The sequence below is a fragment of the Dryobates pubescens genome, chromosome 1 (assembly GCF_014839835.1).
Source record: "Dryobates pubescens isolate bDryPub1 chromosome 1, bDryPub1.pri, whole genome shotgun sequence".
Taxonomy (NCBI): domain Eukaryota; kingdom Metazoa; phylum Chordata; class Aves; order Piciformes; family Picidae; genus Dryobates; species Dryobates pubescens.
Genome location: NC_071612.1, coordinates 62,101,819 through 62,117,387, shown reverse-complemented (window position 1 = coordinate 62,117,387; position 15,569 = coordinate 62,101,819). Strand labels below are relative to the sequence as shown.

General features: G+C 48.9%; 1 protein-coding gene across 2 annotated transcripts in view; it reads right to left on the bottom strand.

Annotated features, from left to right (window-relative positions):
* Positions 1–15,569, bottom strand: part of RBM6 (RNA binding motif protein 6) — a 57,792-nt gene that overhangs the window by 9,768 nt on the left and 32,455 nt on the right. The window contains exons 6-11 of one of the 2 annotated variants that reach the window (XM_009907642.2): positions 5,632–5,706; positions 4,089–4,149; positions 2,959–3,027; positions 1,850–2,113; positions 1,183–1,343; positions 394–491 (exon numbers count right to left, since the gene is read on the bottom strand). In XM_009907642.2, the coding sequence (XP_009905944.2) occupies positions 394–491; positions 1,183–1,343; positions 1,850–2,113; positions 2,959–3,027; positions 4,089–4,149; positions 5,632–5,706 (728 nt within the window). The remainder of the gene's footprint in view (positions 1–393; positions 492–1,182; positions 1,344–1,849; positions 2,114–2,958; positions 3,028–4,088; positions 4,150–5,631; positions 5,707–15,569) is intronic. The other variant, XM_054166963.1, reaches the window with a different exon arrangement.

Genomic DNA, 15,569 nt, shown 5'->3' with positions numbered 1-15,569 from the left:
GGCTGTGTGCTGGACTGCATCCATCCCATGAGACAGAGAGACTGTGCAGATTGCTCTCTCCACCAGAGTTATGACCATGCTCTCTGCAGTGTCCACAGAGATGAACCTCTCCAACTGCATTTTAGGAAGCTGAACCCATTAATTCCCTCACAATGGGATCTGATGATTGGACAACAAGAAGAGGCCATGCAACATATTGATTTATCCCATACTGCTCAATCACTGAAGCTTCTTCTAGCTCTGATGCCTTCACCTCTCAAAGACATTAGGTTGTAGGAATATCTTTGCTAAGTCATGTGCCAATCTTTAAGCAGACCTTAAGGTGTGACAACACAGCTCCAGCCTTGCAGCACAACATACAAAGAACAGCCCTTCTGCCTCATCTGTCTGTACCTTCTCCTCCCCGTAGCAAGGTTCACTTCCACTGTACGTCCATCAATGCAGATAGGGGGATCCAGGTTCTGCAGTATCTTCAGCAACCTCAGAGCCTCCTGTAAAAGGCAAGGAGAATGTCACATCCCTAAAAAAGAAACAAGTCCATTTCCCAAAGCCAGGCTGCCTGAAAGAAAAGCTCTGTGCTTCCACGATGACCACAGCAGGGACAGGAAACACAACACTCTTGCCTAAATACTGCTGAAAGCTATTTAGGATGCAACAACCCGAGTAAATGCATTGTTAGGCTCTCTGCTTGCCCTACACCCATTTTCAGCAGCCAGCTAGGGACTGTATTTTTCTAGGGCTGCCAGACAATGCAGCACATTGGCTGCTCATGCTCCAAAGAGTTTAGGTGAACACAACTGTGGAGTTAGGAATCACCAGAAGCAGAAGATGTGAACCCTCCAGTGTGGGATTACCTGTTAAGACTCTTGCCTTCTGCAGACAGAAACCACTGAATTCAAGTTCACTACAAACAAAACATCTGTGCAAGAGGTGTTCAAGTTTAGAGGGTCAACAAAGAAAGGCATTGAGGAAAAAACCCTCACTCAGCATCACAGCTTGTGACAAGAGAGGATCTTTGGCTCCTAAAGCCAGAGAGCAGCAGATACTCCCTGTACCCATCCAGAGAGAAGACTCCTTCCAGGGCAGCTGCCTCCCAAATACAGCTATTTCTTACATTTCTGTGGTTTCTCTGCTTCTCCAGACACCAACAGGGGGAGCATGAGAAAGCAAGAAAGTACTTACAGCATGGGACTCCAGTTCAATGAAGCCATAGGTCTGCCCCATCCGGCCAGCCTTGTTCTTCATGATGCGCACGCTGGAGGTGGAGAGCCGCACGTAGGGGGCCAGCAGCCCCACGATCACTTCTGGGGGGGTGAATCGAGTGATGCGCTTCAGCATAATGGCTGGGAGCACAAGGAGGGAGGAGGCCAGGAAAGAGAGAGTAGTGGGGGGAGAAAAAAAAAATAAGGTCATTCAGATCTAAGTTTATTGTGACAGAGGAGGTGAAAGCAAACCCACTTAAGCCAACGTGTTGAGGCTGGAAGCCATCGGGCTTTTTCTCTCTGCTGTGCAGGAGAACCCCCTCCAATTGCTAAACTTTCCTCCCCAGAAAGAGAGCAGAAAGCAGACTCCTCCTCAGAGGACCTCAGGCCAGGACAACTTCCGGCCAAAGACACTTTCGCTGCTCTGCCAAATTAACTACGTCACCCTGAAGCCAGTTTGCCCTGCATTCATCTTCCTAAAGGCCATTCCGCAGCACCTTTGGAGCTGAACCTCCGTGATCCTGATGCCAGGAGCTGCACAATGTATAAACAGCCTCCCAAAGTTTCAGTCAAACGCTGCCCTTTCTGCAGAGGACCTCACGGAACGCAAGCAAGAGGAATTAAATACTGGGCCCTGTGTCACTCACTCCTGCTTCCACCACCATCCTGTGGTGTGGCTTCCTCTGCTTCTCTCTGAGAAGGCAGCTCCTGGTGCTGGTCCATGTCTCTTCCCATGTCCCTTCTCTTCTCCTGCGAGGGACGCCGCTCTCTCCCTTCATCTCTCTTCCTTGGCTCTTCTTCCTGAGGCTGACACTCCTGCTGTGGGGCAGGAACCGAGGGCTGGAGAGGCTGCTTTGGAGATCCTGGTTGTCCTGACAACTCTTGTTCAGGTTTTTCAAGCTTTGTATCTGCTATTAAGAGAGGAGAAACAGACTGGTTCCACACACAGTGCTTCAACATGTATATTTCTTCTCCTGTTTCCTGGCCACTGCAGGAAGCTTATAAAAGGTTAACCCTGCGTCCTAACTCTCATATCCTGTGTCTTAACTCTCTGAAGACACATGTTGTGTAAAGGACAAAATAGAGGCTGCTCATCCTTCCACCGCCTTGTGTCATACTGGGCTCCTGTACCTGACCTCTGTCAGAGACAAGAGGCATCATAATACAGTCACTGATTTTATCAGGCACCTACTTACCACAGATGAGGCAGATAGTGGAAACATCCTGCCCCCAGCCTACCTATGCAAGATAAATCCTATCAAGTCCCTGTGCTTGAAAGCCTCTGAGGCATCTAGCTTCACTTCAAAAGAGATCCCTACCTAAGCTTCTAAAGCTGTTGGAAAGAGAAGCCAAAGCTGTAGGGCTGCAAAGTCAAACACTGCCAGCCCTGTACCTGCTACTAAAGCCTCTTCCCACAAAGAGAAAGAAATGAGAATGCAGGCTTTGGCACAGGGAAGCTTCCCTCTTCCACGTCCCCCAGTGCACCTCCCTGCACTTGTTCTGTTTGGGCAGTGTGGCAGAAGACACAACCATTTTGCATGTAAACCTTGGGAAAGCTGCACACTGACTCCCTTGGCTCCCAGCACAGCTCATGTTGGACAGTTCTGTACTAATTTGTCTGCAGCCTGCAGAGCTTTGGCTACACTTCACGAGCAGAACCTCATGTAAAAGCTGCACATGAAACCGGCCTGCACATGCAGCTGTGACAGCTGCCCATGCAAATCACACAACCCCACAGATGGTGCAGTTGTCTTACTGAATTCTTGCTCAGCTGACACGTCCTCGCCCTCAGAACCACCTCTGGACTCTGGGCCAGCTCTGTTCCCTGTAAGAGAGGTGTATTAAAGTCCATTTCAAGTCCATCAGTCACAAAGCACACAAGAACTCATGCAAAGCTGCAGTAACCACTGTGTATGCCTAGAGCTGCTCTGTTTCACCCAGCAATTAAAGGCCAGTCATAAAGAGGTTACCTCATTAGGTATGTTTTCACAATCAACAGAAGCAGGTCAGTGAGAAGCATGCACCACAGTCTGTCTTCACAGCATCTCACAGGCTCTGCTTAATTTGCTCCTCAGCTGTTTTATGACAGCTCACAGCTGTGCTGGGCCAGCTATGAGAATATTGCCTTCAGAACACTGATGGAAGGGCCACAATGCAAGGAAAGCACAACCATGGGGATGGTGCTTCAGTAACTACAGGGCTCTGCATCAGCAGTGATTTTACTGCCCTTCTGCCTGGGGTATGAAGGTAAGAAATGTAAATCATTAGATGTCTGCTCAAAGACACAGAGTCAAAGCTCACTCGGTGCCTGGCACACCTGCTCGTCCCACAGAACACAGCCCCTCAAGGGAGCATTTTTGCTCTTGTGCTCTCCCACCCCAAGAAGCAGAGGTGCTGGTGGGGTGAGGAGAAGCTCCTGGAGGAATAGAACTCCTTTCTGTGCAAAGTGAGCTCAGCAATTCAAATTCTGGATTTGTCTCTGACAGCCTCAAAAGAATAACACTAAAAACATACAGCTGCATCTCCCTAGGAAAATGGGTGGAGGGGAAGCCACCTGACCTATGGTCACAGCAGGACTAGCTCAGTCCTGGAGGACACACAACCTGCCACTCTGTGAGTGCAGGACAATGCCAGAGCAATAGGAAGGAAAGGCTTTGTGCAGTAAGACAACTCTATGCTAAGCCTCACAAGAAGAGAGAACCTGGTGGCCACACAGCCATAAGTAGTGTCTTTAGTGTAGACAGGAAAAGGGTCTGAATGAAGCAAAACTAATAATCCTCCTACACAGTGCTCAGCTAGTCCACCAAGAGGAAGCCAGAAGAGAAACTTACTTGTCAGGGCAGATGAAACTTAGCCACCCAAGCAGAGGGGACCCCATATACTCACCATCTCTTGGGAGCTTGCAATAGGAGCAGGAAGATCTGTAGCCCACAGTACACACCTTACACTGCAATGGAAGGTGGACAGCATGAGGAAGTCATGTTTTGGAGGCACTGGATACAACCTACTCCAGAAGGCCAGACTCTGCAGTGCTTTCAGAAAGTAACAGCCATGGGAAAGTTACAGTGAGAGCTTGAGGCAGGATGGGTAATGGCAGCAGGAGCCTTGACTGGAATGGAAGGGAAATGCTGGCATGACTTGAAACTGGGATTGCCTTGGGAACCCTAGAGGTGCTCAACTAGTCCCTAAAGGCCCCATGCCAGACATCACACTGCTAGCCACCCTGTTGTTTCAAAGGATCCAAAGGTATCTCTCTATCCCCTAATCTCAGCTCCCTCCTAGAGCAGTGACAAAGTACTCATCCAAGCTAAACTGCAGATACTGATGCCATTTTCTGCACAGGAAGAGTCAATGAAGAGGTGTCTGCTAATCAAGAGGTAGAGAAGTAGAGGCTCAGATGGTTATCCTGCCCAGAGCCACTGTGGGAAGAGCCAAGTGCCCCATCCTCACAGCTCTCCCCAAACACAGCATTTCTAACCTCCTCTTCAAACTCTTTGTAAATTGCTTCTCTTTCATACCACTGGTTTTCCCTCTAACTGAAGCCCTGCAAATACTCTGGGGCATAAGGATACTCTTTCAGGCCATGCTTGTGCACAGCAAGAGTAGGGACATACACTCCAGCTACTTCTTGTTGCACTGAGGGCTGCTGTGAAACCCCTACCTGAAGGTGCTGTTTCTACTTGTCCCTGGAGCACTGCGAGCACAGATGAGGTGCCAAGCAACATCCAGTTAGCCTGGATGGAGGTCTTTGTTGTCCAGTGTGATCCAGTGGTCAAGGTAGGAGTCTGACCAGCACTGATGCCTTGGTGTACAGACAGTGGAGAGGCAGGGAGCAGCCCTTTGCCCCAGCATTCCTCCCCAGCCACAAGTGTCTGTGGCAGACACAGGAAGGGCATGGGATCAAAACTGACCCTTGGGCAAGTGTGTCTCTCCAGAAATGGGCCAGCTGCAGTCTGCATTAACTGCTGCCTGCACTTGGACTTGTTCACATGCTCCCTTCCCTTCTGCACTTACTGCACTCAGGTTCCTGCATGGGACAGAGGGGTGGTGTGCAGTGTTAGGCTGGTGACAGTTCTGGGCAGTGAAGACACTTGCAGTTTCACAATGACAGCCAGTTGTCAGAACTGCTGTCTGATTTTGGTTTGTAAGGAGAAAGGACCCATAGACTATTTCCCCCATATGTTAAAAGGGAGCTGCTGCACAGGGATGAACCTGCTCTGTGCACAAACCGCTGGCTACCCGTACCAGAGCACTCAGGGGTGCCACCAAAAACGAGGCAGGGATAAGCACAGAACCTCAGAAGAGGCAAGAGCTTCAGGACAGGACAATATCATCAGCCACTGAGCAAATATCTAAGGCTCCTCTCTGGTGCCAGTGCCAGGAGAGCCAGCAGGGGAAGCACAACACAGCTCTCTGCTCGCATACTTACGCGTTTGCAGCGCCAGAACTCCGGGCACGGAGTGTACTCAAGGGTCACTTCTTTGCCACCGATGGTAAGAGTTCCCTGTTGAGACAAGGGGGGAAGTGACGAGCGTGCCCAGCACACGCAGAGTGCTGAGGCAAGGAAGGGCTTAAGCCTCTGGTTCCTAAAGGTTTCGCAAGTGAAACAGGGTGAAAGGGGGAGAAAGTCTCCTGCCTCAGTTAGCTGGAGCTTTGCCATGGCAGCAGAAGGGAAACTGCCTGTGTCCTGCTCTAGCCCGAGGCTACAAAGCTGCGTTAGCTCCAGAGGAACTGGGCTTTGCCACCTCCCAGGAAGAGCAGAGACAGAGTACCCAAAGCATGGGAGGGAATGTGCTTCACTCTGCTTCTGTCCACATGCTGGAAAGGGGCAGCTGGACAGCTTCCTCCACACCAGCCACCACCAGGCTGGCCTCAAGGCAGCTACTTGAAGAGGAATACAAGGTAAAATGCCACCAAGGTGAGAGAATCTTCATGTCACTCATGAAACCCTGGCTTTCCTTCGGAGAAGTGTGCCAGCACATGGCAAGGCCAGCGCCTCAGCAGCCAGCAGCTACTGCTCTGCAGCCAGTCCTTCGTGGGGATGGCCTCAAGCACCTGTGTGGCAGCAGCAGAGGAGCTCCACTGCCTACAAAGGCACTCTGCCTTTAGTTCCACGTGTGATACTTTGGAGAGAAGTCAGGAGCCCAACAAATCCACAAGCTTTCCTGAAATACTGATGGTTTAAGGGTGAAATGAGCTCATAGGTACAAGTCCCCCAGCTCCTGCCTGGAGCAGCCCTTAAAAGCAGTGAGCAGCCAGGACTCCTGATGGCTCTCATCTGCCACAGACAACACAACCTGCCTGGGCATGCAGAATGCAGGCCAAGCTATCAGACATCTCCTGTCACTGCAAGCACTGGCAGACCACACAGTCTGCTTTTCCCAACACCACAATAAGACACTCAGTGACAGTTAAAGAGACTCAGACCCAGGTCTCCCAAGCCCCAGGAGAGCAGCTGCTCTTCTGGTCCGTTACTGGATGGTACAAAGAGATATCAGGGAGCTGTCAATGGCCCTGAGCTATTTTGGGGACCCCTGGTGAGTCAGAAGTTTCCCAGGTGCTCTGACCCAGTAGGCTAGTCACAGAAGATTCCCCAGAGCAAGCCATGAACATGGGAAATCAAGTTCCCAGAGTCAGAGGTCATGATGTACCCATGTATAAACTGCTGTGCAGAGCATAAGGGAGATGCTAGAGAATACGTAAAGTAGGAGAGAAAAGTTCATGGGAGGGAATCACTCAGCAGCACTACAACAATCCTTTGACCCCTACAAAAAGTGCAACAGAGAAATTTGGAGACATTGCCCTTTAAGGTTGGGTTCCACCACCTTCCCTTTCCACAGCCTGCCTTTTATAGACCACAGCCACCCTTTCCTACCAAGGCTGTATGCATTGAACACTTTCTGCTGTCCAGCCATTCAAGCACTGCTCTCCAGCATGGATTTGTCTTTGCCTCACCAAGAGCTGAACCCTTGCTGAGGGCTGGCACAGACACCCAGAGCACAGTGCTGTAACTTCAGACAGGAGCAATTGCCTTGGGGTCTATTCACAACCCAAGTGCTGCCCAGCCTGTTTTACATGCCTAGGAGGAAGTTTGCACCCTCCTTAAAGCACTTGAGGAAACACAAGTGAGAAAGACAGAAACGTAGAAATCCAGGCTGTCCCACTGGGACTGTTGGTCCCTTTGAGATGAAGGCTTCCTCTTCCAGGCAGGGCACCCACTGTGTCACATCACACACTCTGGAGACAGGCAGTGCCAGGAAAGCAGGCTAGAATCACCTGCCTCTGCCCCAGGACGCCCTGAGCCCAGGCAGGGAGAGAAGGCAGGGTGCACATCCTCACGAGCAGAGCTGCGGCCACTCCGTGAGCCCAGGAAAGTCCTCAGGAGCAGCAGCAACTCAGCAGGCAGCGGCAGCCCTGCCTGTGAGCTTGGGAGACAAGGACATCTAGACTTGAGGACACTTCCTCTGGCAGGCCAACCCATCACACAGCTCCATCCTTCTACCAGCCACTGAGGATAAAACTTGCCAGAGACCCTTTTTTTGGGTTTTATGGAAAATGCTTTCTAAGTGCATGTGGTGCTGGTCTCTACTGCAAATTCAGTTCTTGGAGGCTGCAAAAAGTGTCACTTGCATAATTACTCCCTAATTTCCTTAACACCCTGCTGATTGCCTGCTCACTTTTTCCACAAGCTCTCTCTTACTGATTTCTTCTTGATAAAGTAATTTCCAAGGTTGCAATTATCATTTAACACTCCAAAATGAGTCCTTCATTTAGGACACATATTGTCAGGATCCAGTGACTTTAAATTCCTCATTCCCTCATTTTGTGACTAGTTTCCATAACAAATATTTTCAGAACCTTTATTTCCCCGAGACCCTGTCATTGCTTATTCTTTTTCATATAGATCTTCTCCCCTTTCTCTGCAAAGTGTTTCAGATAGCACTCTAGTTTTCAGTTCATCACTTTCAGTTGAGCAGATCTTTGTGAAATCACAAAGATTTTCTGAGAACTGCAGGGAACAGTGCTAGGGCAAATAAAAAAGCTAAGCTCAAGGTATGCCACGTGTACTGCCTGCTTCCCAAACTGTGAGAACCTCTTCCATATTCAGGCATTTCATCCTGGACCTCTTCTCACTGACTCACCTGCACTATGCCTGTTGATTCTCCTTGTGGATTTCAACATCCTGTCCTTCTGAACATCTTGGCCTTCTCTTTCTAAATAAGTATCCTACAGAAATGTCTCTCTGGTCCACCCCATCAGGAACCTCCCCCTCAAAACTAGCAGTAAACACACAGTTGACTCACCAGTGAAGGGTTTAAAAGGCATCAGAGCTCTGCAGTACTAGAACACTCAGCTCTGAGCCATGGAAATGCCCAGATTTCCACAGGCACAAGCAGATTCTGCTGTTCTTTCTGAACTGCTAAATTCATCCAAACAGAGCAGCAGGACTTTGCTGCTGGGAGCAATGATTTATGCTGCTGTTCAGTATCTTTCAAACACAGTCAGAGATGTTTTATTTGCTTTGAGGTGTGTTGGAGATGCAATGCTGGATTCCAGTCTAAGTGACACAATTCAGTACAAGCCATTTCAGCCAAAGCCACTAAAATTCTGCATCATGTGGAACAAGAGCCAGTGGGCTAGGATGTAAATATCACTGTCAGCAGGCTCAGATCAACAGAGTAATCCCATTGTGAAGTGGTGCTGGAGAGTGATGCCATGAAACCATACAGCCTGTCTGAAAGCAGCAATGTCTTAGAGCCCCTCACTGAGCAGGGATAGACCCCACAAGAACAGGTTGCTTCAAGAGAGGGAAAGAAAAAGGGGAAATCTTTTACCCATGATTATCCACAAGTGAATTTCATAAACACTTTGGAGATTGCATGTCAGCTGGACACAAGGCTTTGGCAGAAACCCTCCAGTTTTGCTAGAGCAGTTTCCAAGCTCTTTGTCCCCCCAAGGCAGTGAAATCAGAAGCATTAAAAGAGTATCAATAAGATCTAAATGGTGAAGGTAAGCCTAAGAGTACAACAAAACCCAGACCACACTCCTAGCACACGGAGTGCTCGCTCGTGAGCTTGGTTTGAACGCATCTCTAGCTTAACCTCTTCGTATTCATACCACTTTAGCCAGGAAAGAGCCTACCTGCCCCAAGAGGAGCCAGCTAACTCCCAGGGGCAGGAGAAACTGTGCAGGGACACGGGCAGGGATTGCTCTGATCACGCTTCCCAGGGAAGTGGCGCAGCGACTGATGGGGGCCAGGAGACAGCCTGGTGCAGGCCAGGCACAGCACCAGTTCCCCACCTCGGCTGCTTAGCTGCCAATTAGCATTTCCAGTTGGCATGCCAGTATTCTTGATGCTTGTTGACAGCCTCCTAATGATGATGGCTGGGGGCTGAGGAGGGGCAGAACTTGCCAAACAAGTATCTCTGTGCTCTCCAAGAGTGAGCTGACAGAAGAATACAAATCATCAGTGTCAAAAGTTTTCGCTGTTTCTCTGACGGAAAAAAAATTAGAGCATCCACGAATGACCTAGAAAATCTGAAATGTGGAGAGCTTTCAGAGCACAGCACACTCCCTCACGTCAAACCAGGCTTCCACTTTAACTGAGTTTGGCCAAACATTAAAACCTTCAGCAAAATCTCACTTCAGAGCCTCTTACAATGAGCTGACAGCTCTCCAAGTATTCCACCCCATGGGTCACACTTCGGCAGCTGCCACGGGGGCTGCCACACTGCACAGTGACATGGCTGTAGCAACCAGCCCTACTGAGGATGGCTGTGGAGAAAGTGTGCTCCAGCTCTTGTCACACGAAAGGCTACGGGGTACCTGACTCAGTGGAACAGCAATTGTCAGTCTCAGCCCTACATGTGACACACCTGGAGTGGTGCAGGTCACTTTGGGTCAGAACCAAGGCTCTGGAGTCCAAAATCCACAAGGATTAATAAGCCAAAGTTTTCTCCTTGGATGCAACTCCAGGGCAGCGACCAAAGGAGCGCAGGAGGTGCCTGCACCACAAGCGAACCGTATTCTGCTCTCCTCCCTCAACTGGCTCATGCACAAACCCAAACACCACTTCAGCTAATTATTTCCTTGTATTGTTCAGAGTTTGATTAAATGGAAAACATCCAAGTCATGAACCAAAAGGTTCTGATATCCTCCTTGCTGAAAATATCATTTGCAAAGAGATAAAAATATTGCAAATAAAGATTATGACAGAAGAATGCTTACAGGCAGCACAGCAAAGTACTCACATCAGAACTGACCTCCTTTACGTGATGTTAATTCGTCCCTCTTATGCAGATTTACTATAATTAGGTTGGTCACTCAAAAACTGTTATGCATCCATCATTTAAAAATGATTTAAACTGGTTAATCACTAATGTTTGCTGCCTTGGGAATGCAGAGGGAGCCCAGGGCCCCAGCAGCACCCCTGGAACAGCAAGCTCTCACCATCCACAGGGTATCCTTCCAGGCCTGGCCTCCAAATGCACTGGATGGCGCAACACAAGTCGGGTTACCCAAGTGTAAGCCCCAGTCAGACTGCTTGCAGCATTTCCTCCTGTTTCACTATGGATTATAAATGCAAATGTACCAACCCCAACCACGACACGGCGTAAATGACATAACCGCAGCCTGTTTCACTGGCACGTTCTCAGCCCTGTAGAGCGGCTGGAGAGAAGCTGGCAGGGGAGAGCACGAGGCTGGATAAAGCAGGCAGGCAGGGTCAAATACCAAAGGTCCCTCTAACCCACACACAGCCAGCTGCTCCTGAACTCCAGCAGGCAGCAGCTTCTGGGGATGGAGCAGAGGGGCCAACACCAAAACACCTGGGATCCAGCTGGATGTATTTCAAAACAAGATCATCTCAGCCACAGAAACTGGCTTCCCATCCTCTCTCCTCCATATGCTGACGTTTATGTCTCTGAGCTCCTTGGCAGCTGCTGTACAAGGGACTTGACAGAGCAACAGGCAGTGCATCTGCTTACCTTTGACAAAAAGCAGATGAGAAAAGCTGTGAAGCCACAAAACACAATCCATCTGTAATTAAACATTTAGAAAACAGAGGGTGACACAGAGACGAAGAAAGGAGAGCAACCCAGCCTGCTGCAGGGCATTGCAGCAATCTGGCATTTCCTATGGGAACAGCCACAGCAAGCAAATTCCTAGTGCGGTAGGACTTTGCCCAAGGCTCTCAGCCACCTTTCTACAGCTTCTTAACCACTCACAGTTCTGGGGCTTCTTTCTATTGGCCTGGTCTATCTGTGTCCAGTAGCCAACAGTCAAGGCAGAAGACTCAAGATGCAGAGGAAAAGGATGATCTGACAAATGGATCCCTGAGGAATGGCTACATCACCAAGCTGATCCAAACAACCTTGCTATGTATTACTATTACAGGTCTGTATCAAGATGAAACTTACAGAAATGTGCTGGTGGTCACCTGGAAAGGAGAATGTTTGGCTCCTGGGCATCTGTGATGCTATGGAGCTGAGGAGCATGTGGGCATCACTTTGAACCGTTCAGCAGTAAGGCTTTTGTTTCACCTGTGACCTGATGCGAACCAGCATGGCATGCTCAGGGCTCATGGTCTTCAAGGTCAGAGAAAGCCTGAGACTGAGAGCCCAAAGATGCCATCATCAGTCCTGAGTTAACAGAACACAACCTCAGGCATATCACTGACAGGTACGAGCAATAAAATTGGCACTAACACAGAACTGAAGCCTTGGGAAGATAACTTGGAGAGTCCTAAAGATGTAGTAGCTAATTATAACAGATCAAGATGCCATGTAAGGATTATTTTATCCCAGATAGCGCTGAGTGCCTCTTTTTCAAACTCCTTTCCTTCAAACCCCATTACCTCCTTGCACTGGGACCACCCACTGGGACACCTGAGCGCTGTTTCCGCTTGCACTCCTCAAGCCTCCCTTCCTGCCTGCTTGTCCTCTAGCAGGTGGTGTCAGTCTGCATCCTTTAAACACCCTATTTCCACAGACACCCCAAAGAGCCTGCTGAGACACCTCCAGGTTGCTTCCTACGATTTCTAAGTTCCCTGGACACCAGCCATACCCTTTTTAAGCAAGCCTCAGTATCTTTCTTCAGCTCCTCTCCCCCCACCAACATCCTCTCTGCACATTTGCACACAAATTACCTTTCAGACAGTGCCAGCTCTCATTTTATTGCCTACATTTTGAACTCCAGTTCGCTTCCAAGTTAGGAGTCTCCAAGTGCTTATCTTTGAAATGCAACATTTGCCTCACTTGTCAGCACACTCAGTTCTTCTCTGAGAATGCCACCAAAGCAGTCAGTACAGACAGGCTCCCAGTTACGGCTCCTGGGAGCGCACCAGTGATGTGGAGCAGCTTGAGAAAACACAGAGCCCACCTAAGGCTTCACGTGCTCCATGATCAGCTCTGGGTGGTCAGTGATAGGAATGGCTTCTGCCTCTTACCCTTTAAGGAGATTTCAACAAGTTTAGGTTTTTGATGCGCAGTGGATCTTCTACCTACCACAGAAAGCACAAACCTCTCCCTGTCCAGCTAATTCTCACCTCCAGCTTCCCTCACCCCTCTAAGAAGAGAACACCTTTGGCAGGTCAGCATGACAGGATCACTGGACAAATGTGGACATTATTTAATGGAGGCCTTCCCTATACAGTACAAAGGAGTCAAAGAGGATTTCCAGAGTTTGGAGTGTGAGGGTCTGGGGGCATCGAAACACAGCTCCAAGGGAGACAAATTTGGCACTCTGGTGTTCCGGGCTGCACTTCCATGCCACAACTAAAGAGAAGTGTGGATGGTTAAGGATTTATTACAGGGTAAGTGAAGATGGTCAGGTGCATGACCTTCTTTAATGGTTGGAATGACCTTTAATGGTTGTACTTCATCTTAAAGGTCTTCCTCACCATAAATGATTCTGTGATTCTGTATCAAACACTTGTTCCCATACCCAAGACAGAATGAATTGAGTGAATTAATCAAATGGCCTCAGGTTGCACCAGGAGAGGTTCAGGCTGGGCATGAGGAGAAACTTCTTCTCTTAAAAGGGTTCCCAAACACTGGAATAGGCTCCCTAGGGAGGTGGTTGAATCCCCATCCCTGGAGGTGTTTAAAAGATGCAGAGATGTGGTGCTGAGGGACATGGGTTAGCACCAGACTTGGTAGTGTTAGAGAATGGTTGGCCTTGATGATCTTGAAGGTCTTTTCCAACAAAAATGATTCAATGGCTCTAAGTTGAATCCTCTATTTGAAAAGTATGCTTAAAACTATCACAACTTCAGAGTATTTAAATATTGAGAATCATTACACATAGATGGCTCTAGGGAAGGTTCCACACAGCTCTGCCTCATCTGTATTCCTCTAATGATTCATCATGGTCCACTGCCTGGGCTCTGTGTTTGAACAACTGCTGCTTCAAAGACTCCCTTTTTGTCTCCAACACAAGGATTTATCTTCTCCCTCCAAAATGCTGCTCCAGTGGCTGGACATATGTCTCAATACTTTGTTATATGGCCACCTTCTTCCTCAGAGCTCACCTCATCCCACAACACTGTTAAACAATATCAGTATTAAGCCCATTAGCACAATGCACTAATCCACCCCAGGACCTTCCTGTTCATCTCCCTCAGGGGCACCTTACAATTAGCAACTGCCATAAGGAAGCTGGGAGAACAATAAGGAAAGGTCCAGCTCCTCTCTCGTAGATTTGGAGCACAAGATCAAATTGCTCAAGAGCAAACTCAATGCAAAATGATGCTGGAAAGCTCATTCCTAGACAACTCTGAATATTTGATGAAGCATTTAAAAACCCTGCACTCAAACAAAAAATGTTTCCTTTTGCTGGAGCATACAACCATGCAATTTACCCCCCAATTCCAATACAGCTTGACCTGAATGGTGAACAAGCCCTGTGAGGAGAGGCTGAGGGAGATGGGGTTGCTTAGCCTGGAGAAGAGGAGGCTCAGGGCAGACCTTATTGCTGTCTACAACTACCTGAAGGGAGGTTGTAGCCAGGTGGGGGTTGGTCTCTCCTCCCAGGCAACCATCACCAGAACAAGAGGACACAGTTTCAAGCTGTGCCAGAGGAAGTTTAAGCTGAATGTTAGGAAGAAGTTCTACACAGAAAGAGAGATTGGCCATTGGAATGTGCTGCCCAGGGAGGTGGTGGAGTCACCATCACTGGAGGTGCTTAGAAAGAGACTGGATGGGGTGCTTGGTGCCATGGTTTAGTTGGTTAGATAGTGTTGGATGATAGGTTGGACTCGATGATCTCTGAGGTCTTTTCCAATCTGGTTAATTCTATTCTATCAAGGATCATATGTTTTGCACAGCAGCAAACAGAATCACAGAATGGTAGGGGCTGGATGGCACTTCTGGGGATCACTGAAGTCCAACTACCCTGCTAACGCAGGGTAATCCAGAGCAAGTTGCACAGCACTGTGAGCATGCAGATTTGGACTCTCTCCAGAGAAGAAGACTCCACAACCTCTCTGGGCAGTCTGCTTCAGTGCTCCAGCAACCTTGTAGCCAAGAATTTTTTCCTTATGTTCACTAAGACTGTGCCAACCCTAAATGGCAAAGAGAGCAGTGCAAAAGCTCCCTCATAGATGCCTCCAAACTCACTTTGGCGCTCAAGGCATTAAGCACTTGGGAGCCTTCACTGGCAGTGCTCTCTCTGCAGCCAGTCATAGGGCAAGCTCCCTCCAGGACAGCCTCTCTGCTGAAAGGAAAACATCCAAAAACTATGGGAAGAGGGAGCAGCTCTGTATTAAAAGAGGCTTTTGTCCTTGCTGACATCATTTTTCAACGTCTCCAGACTCCCATTTAATGGCAAAAGTGGGGTCTGACACTGATCCCAAAAGGGAAAGAGCAAGAACCCTACCTGCTGCCAGGGCAAATGCACCAGCAGAGCAAGACTTACCTGTGCTGTCTCAATGATGATTCCCACGTCACTGGGACTTTGACGTGGCAAATCCAAATGCTAAATCCAGATTCTTACTAGTCACCCCTGGGCAGAACCACAAGGCAGCTGGCACATCTTCAGGGTGGCACCAGTCCTGATCTCTACATCTGAGCAGGCACTGCCTCCTAAAGAGCTCTTCTTAGGAGCCAGTTTGGGAACAGCTGCTTTAACCTCTTTGGTCAGTATTTGCCCAGGAAACCTGGCACTGTGAGAGAGCAGCTATCTGAACCCTTCAGAAGGAAATGAGTTTCTTCTGCCAGACCAGCTTGAGAGCAACGTAACACTATTGAGTGTCACAGCTCCCCATGGGACTCCCAGCAGCTCCTCCTTGACAGGGGCACTGAGGTTTAAGAGGTTCATCCAGGCAACTGCACTGAACAACATCCAGAGGTACATACAGGTCTCTCCTTC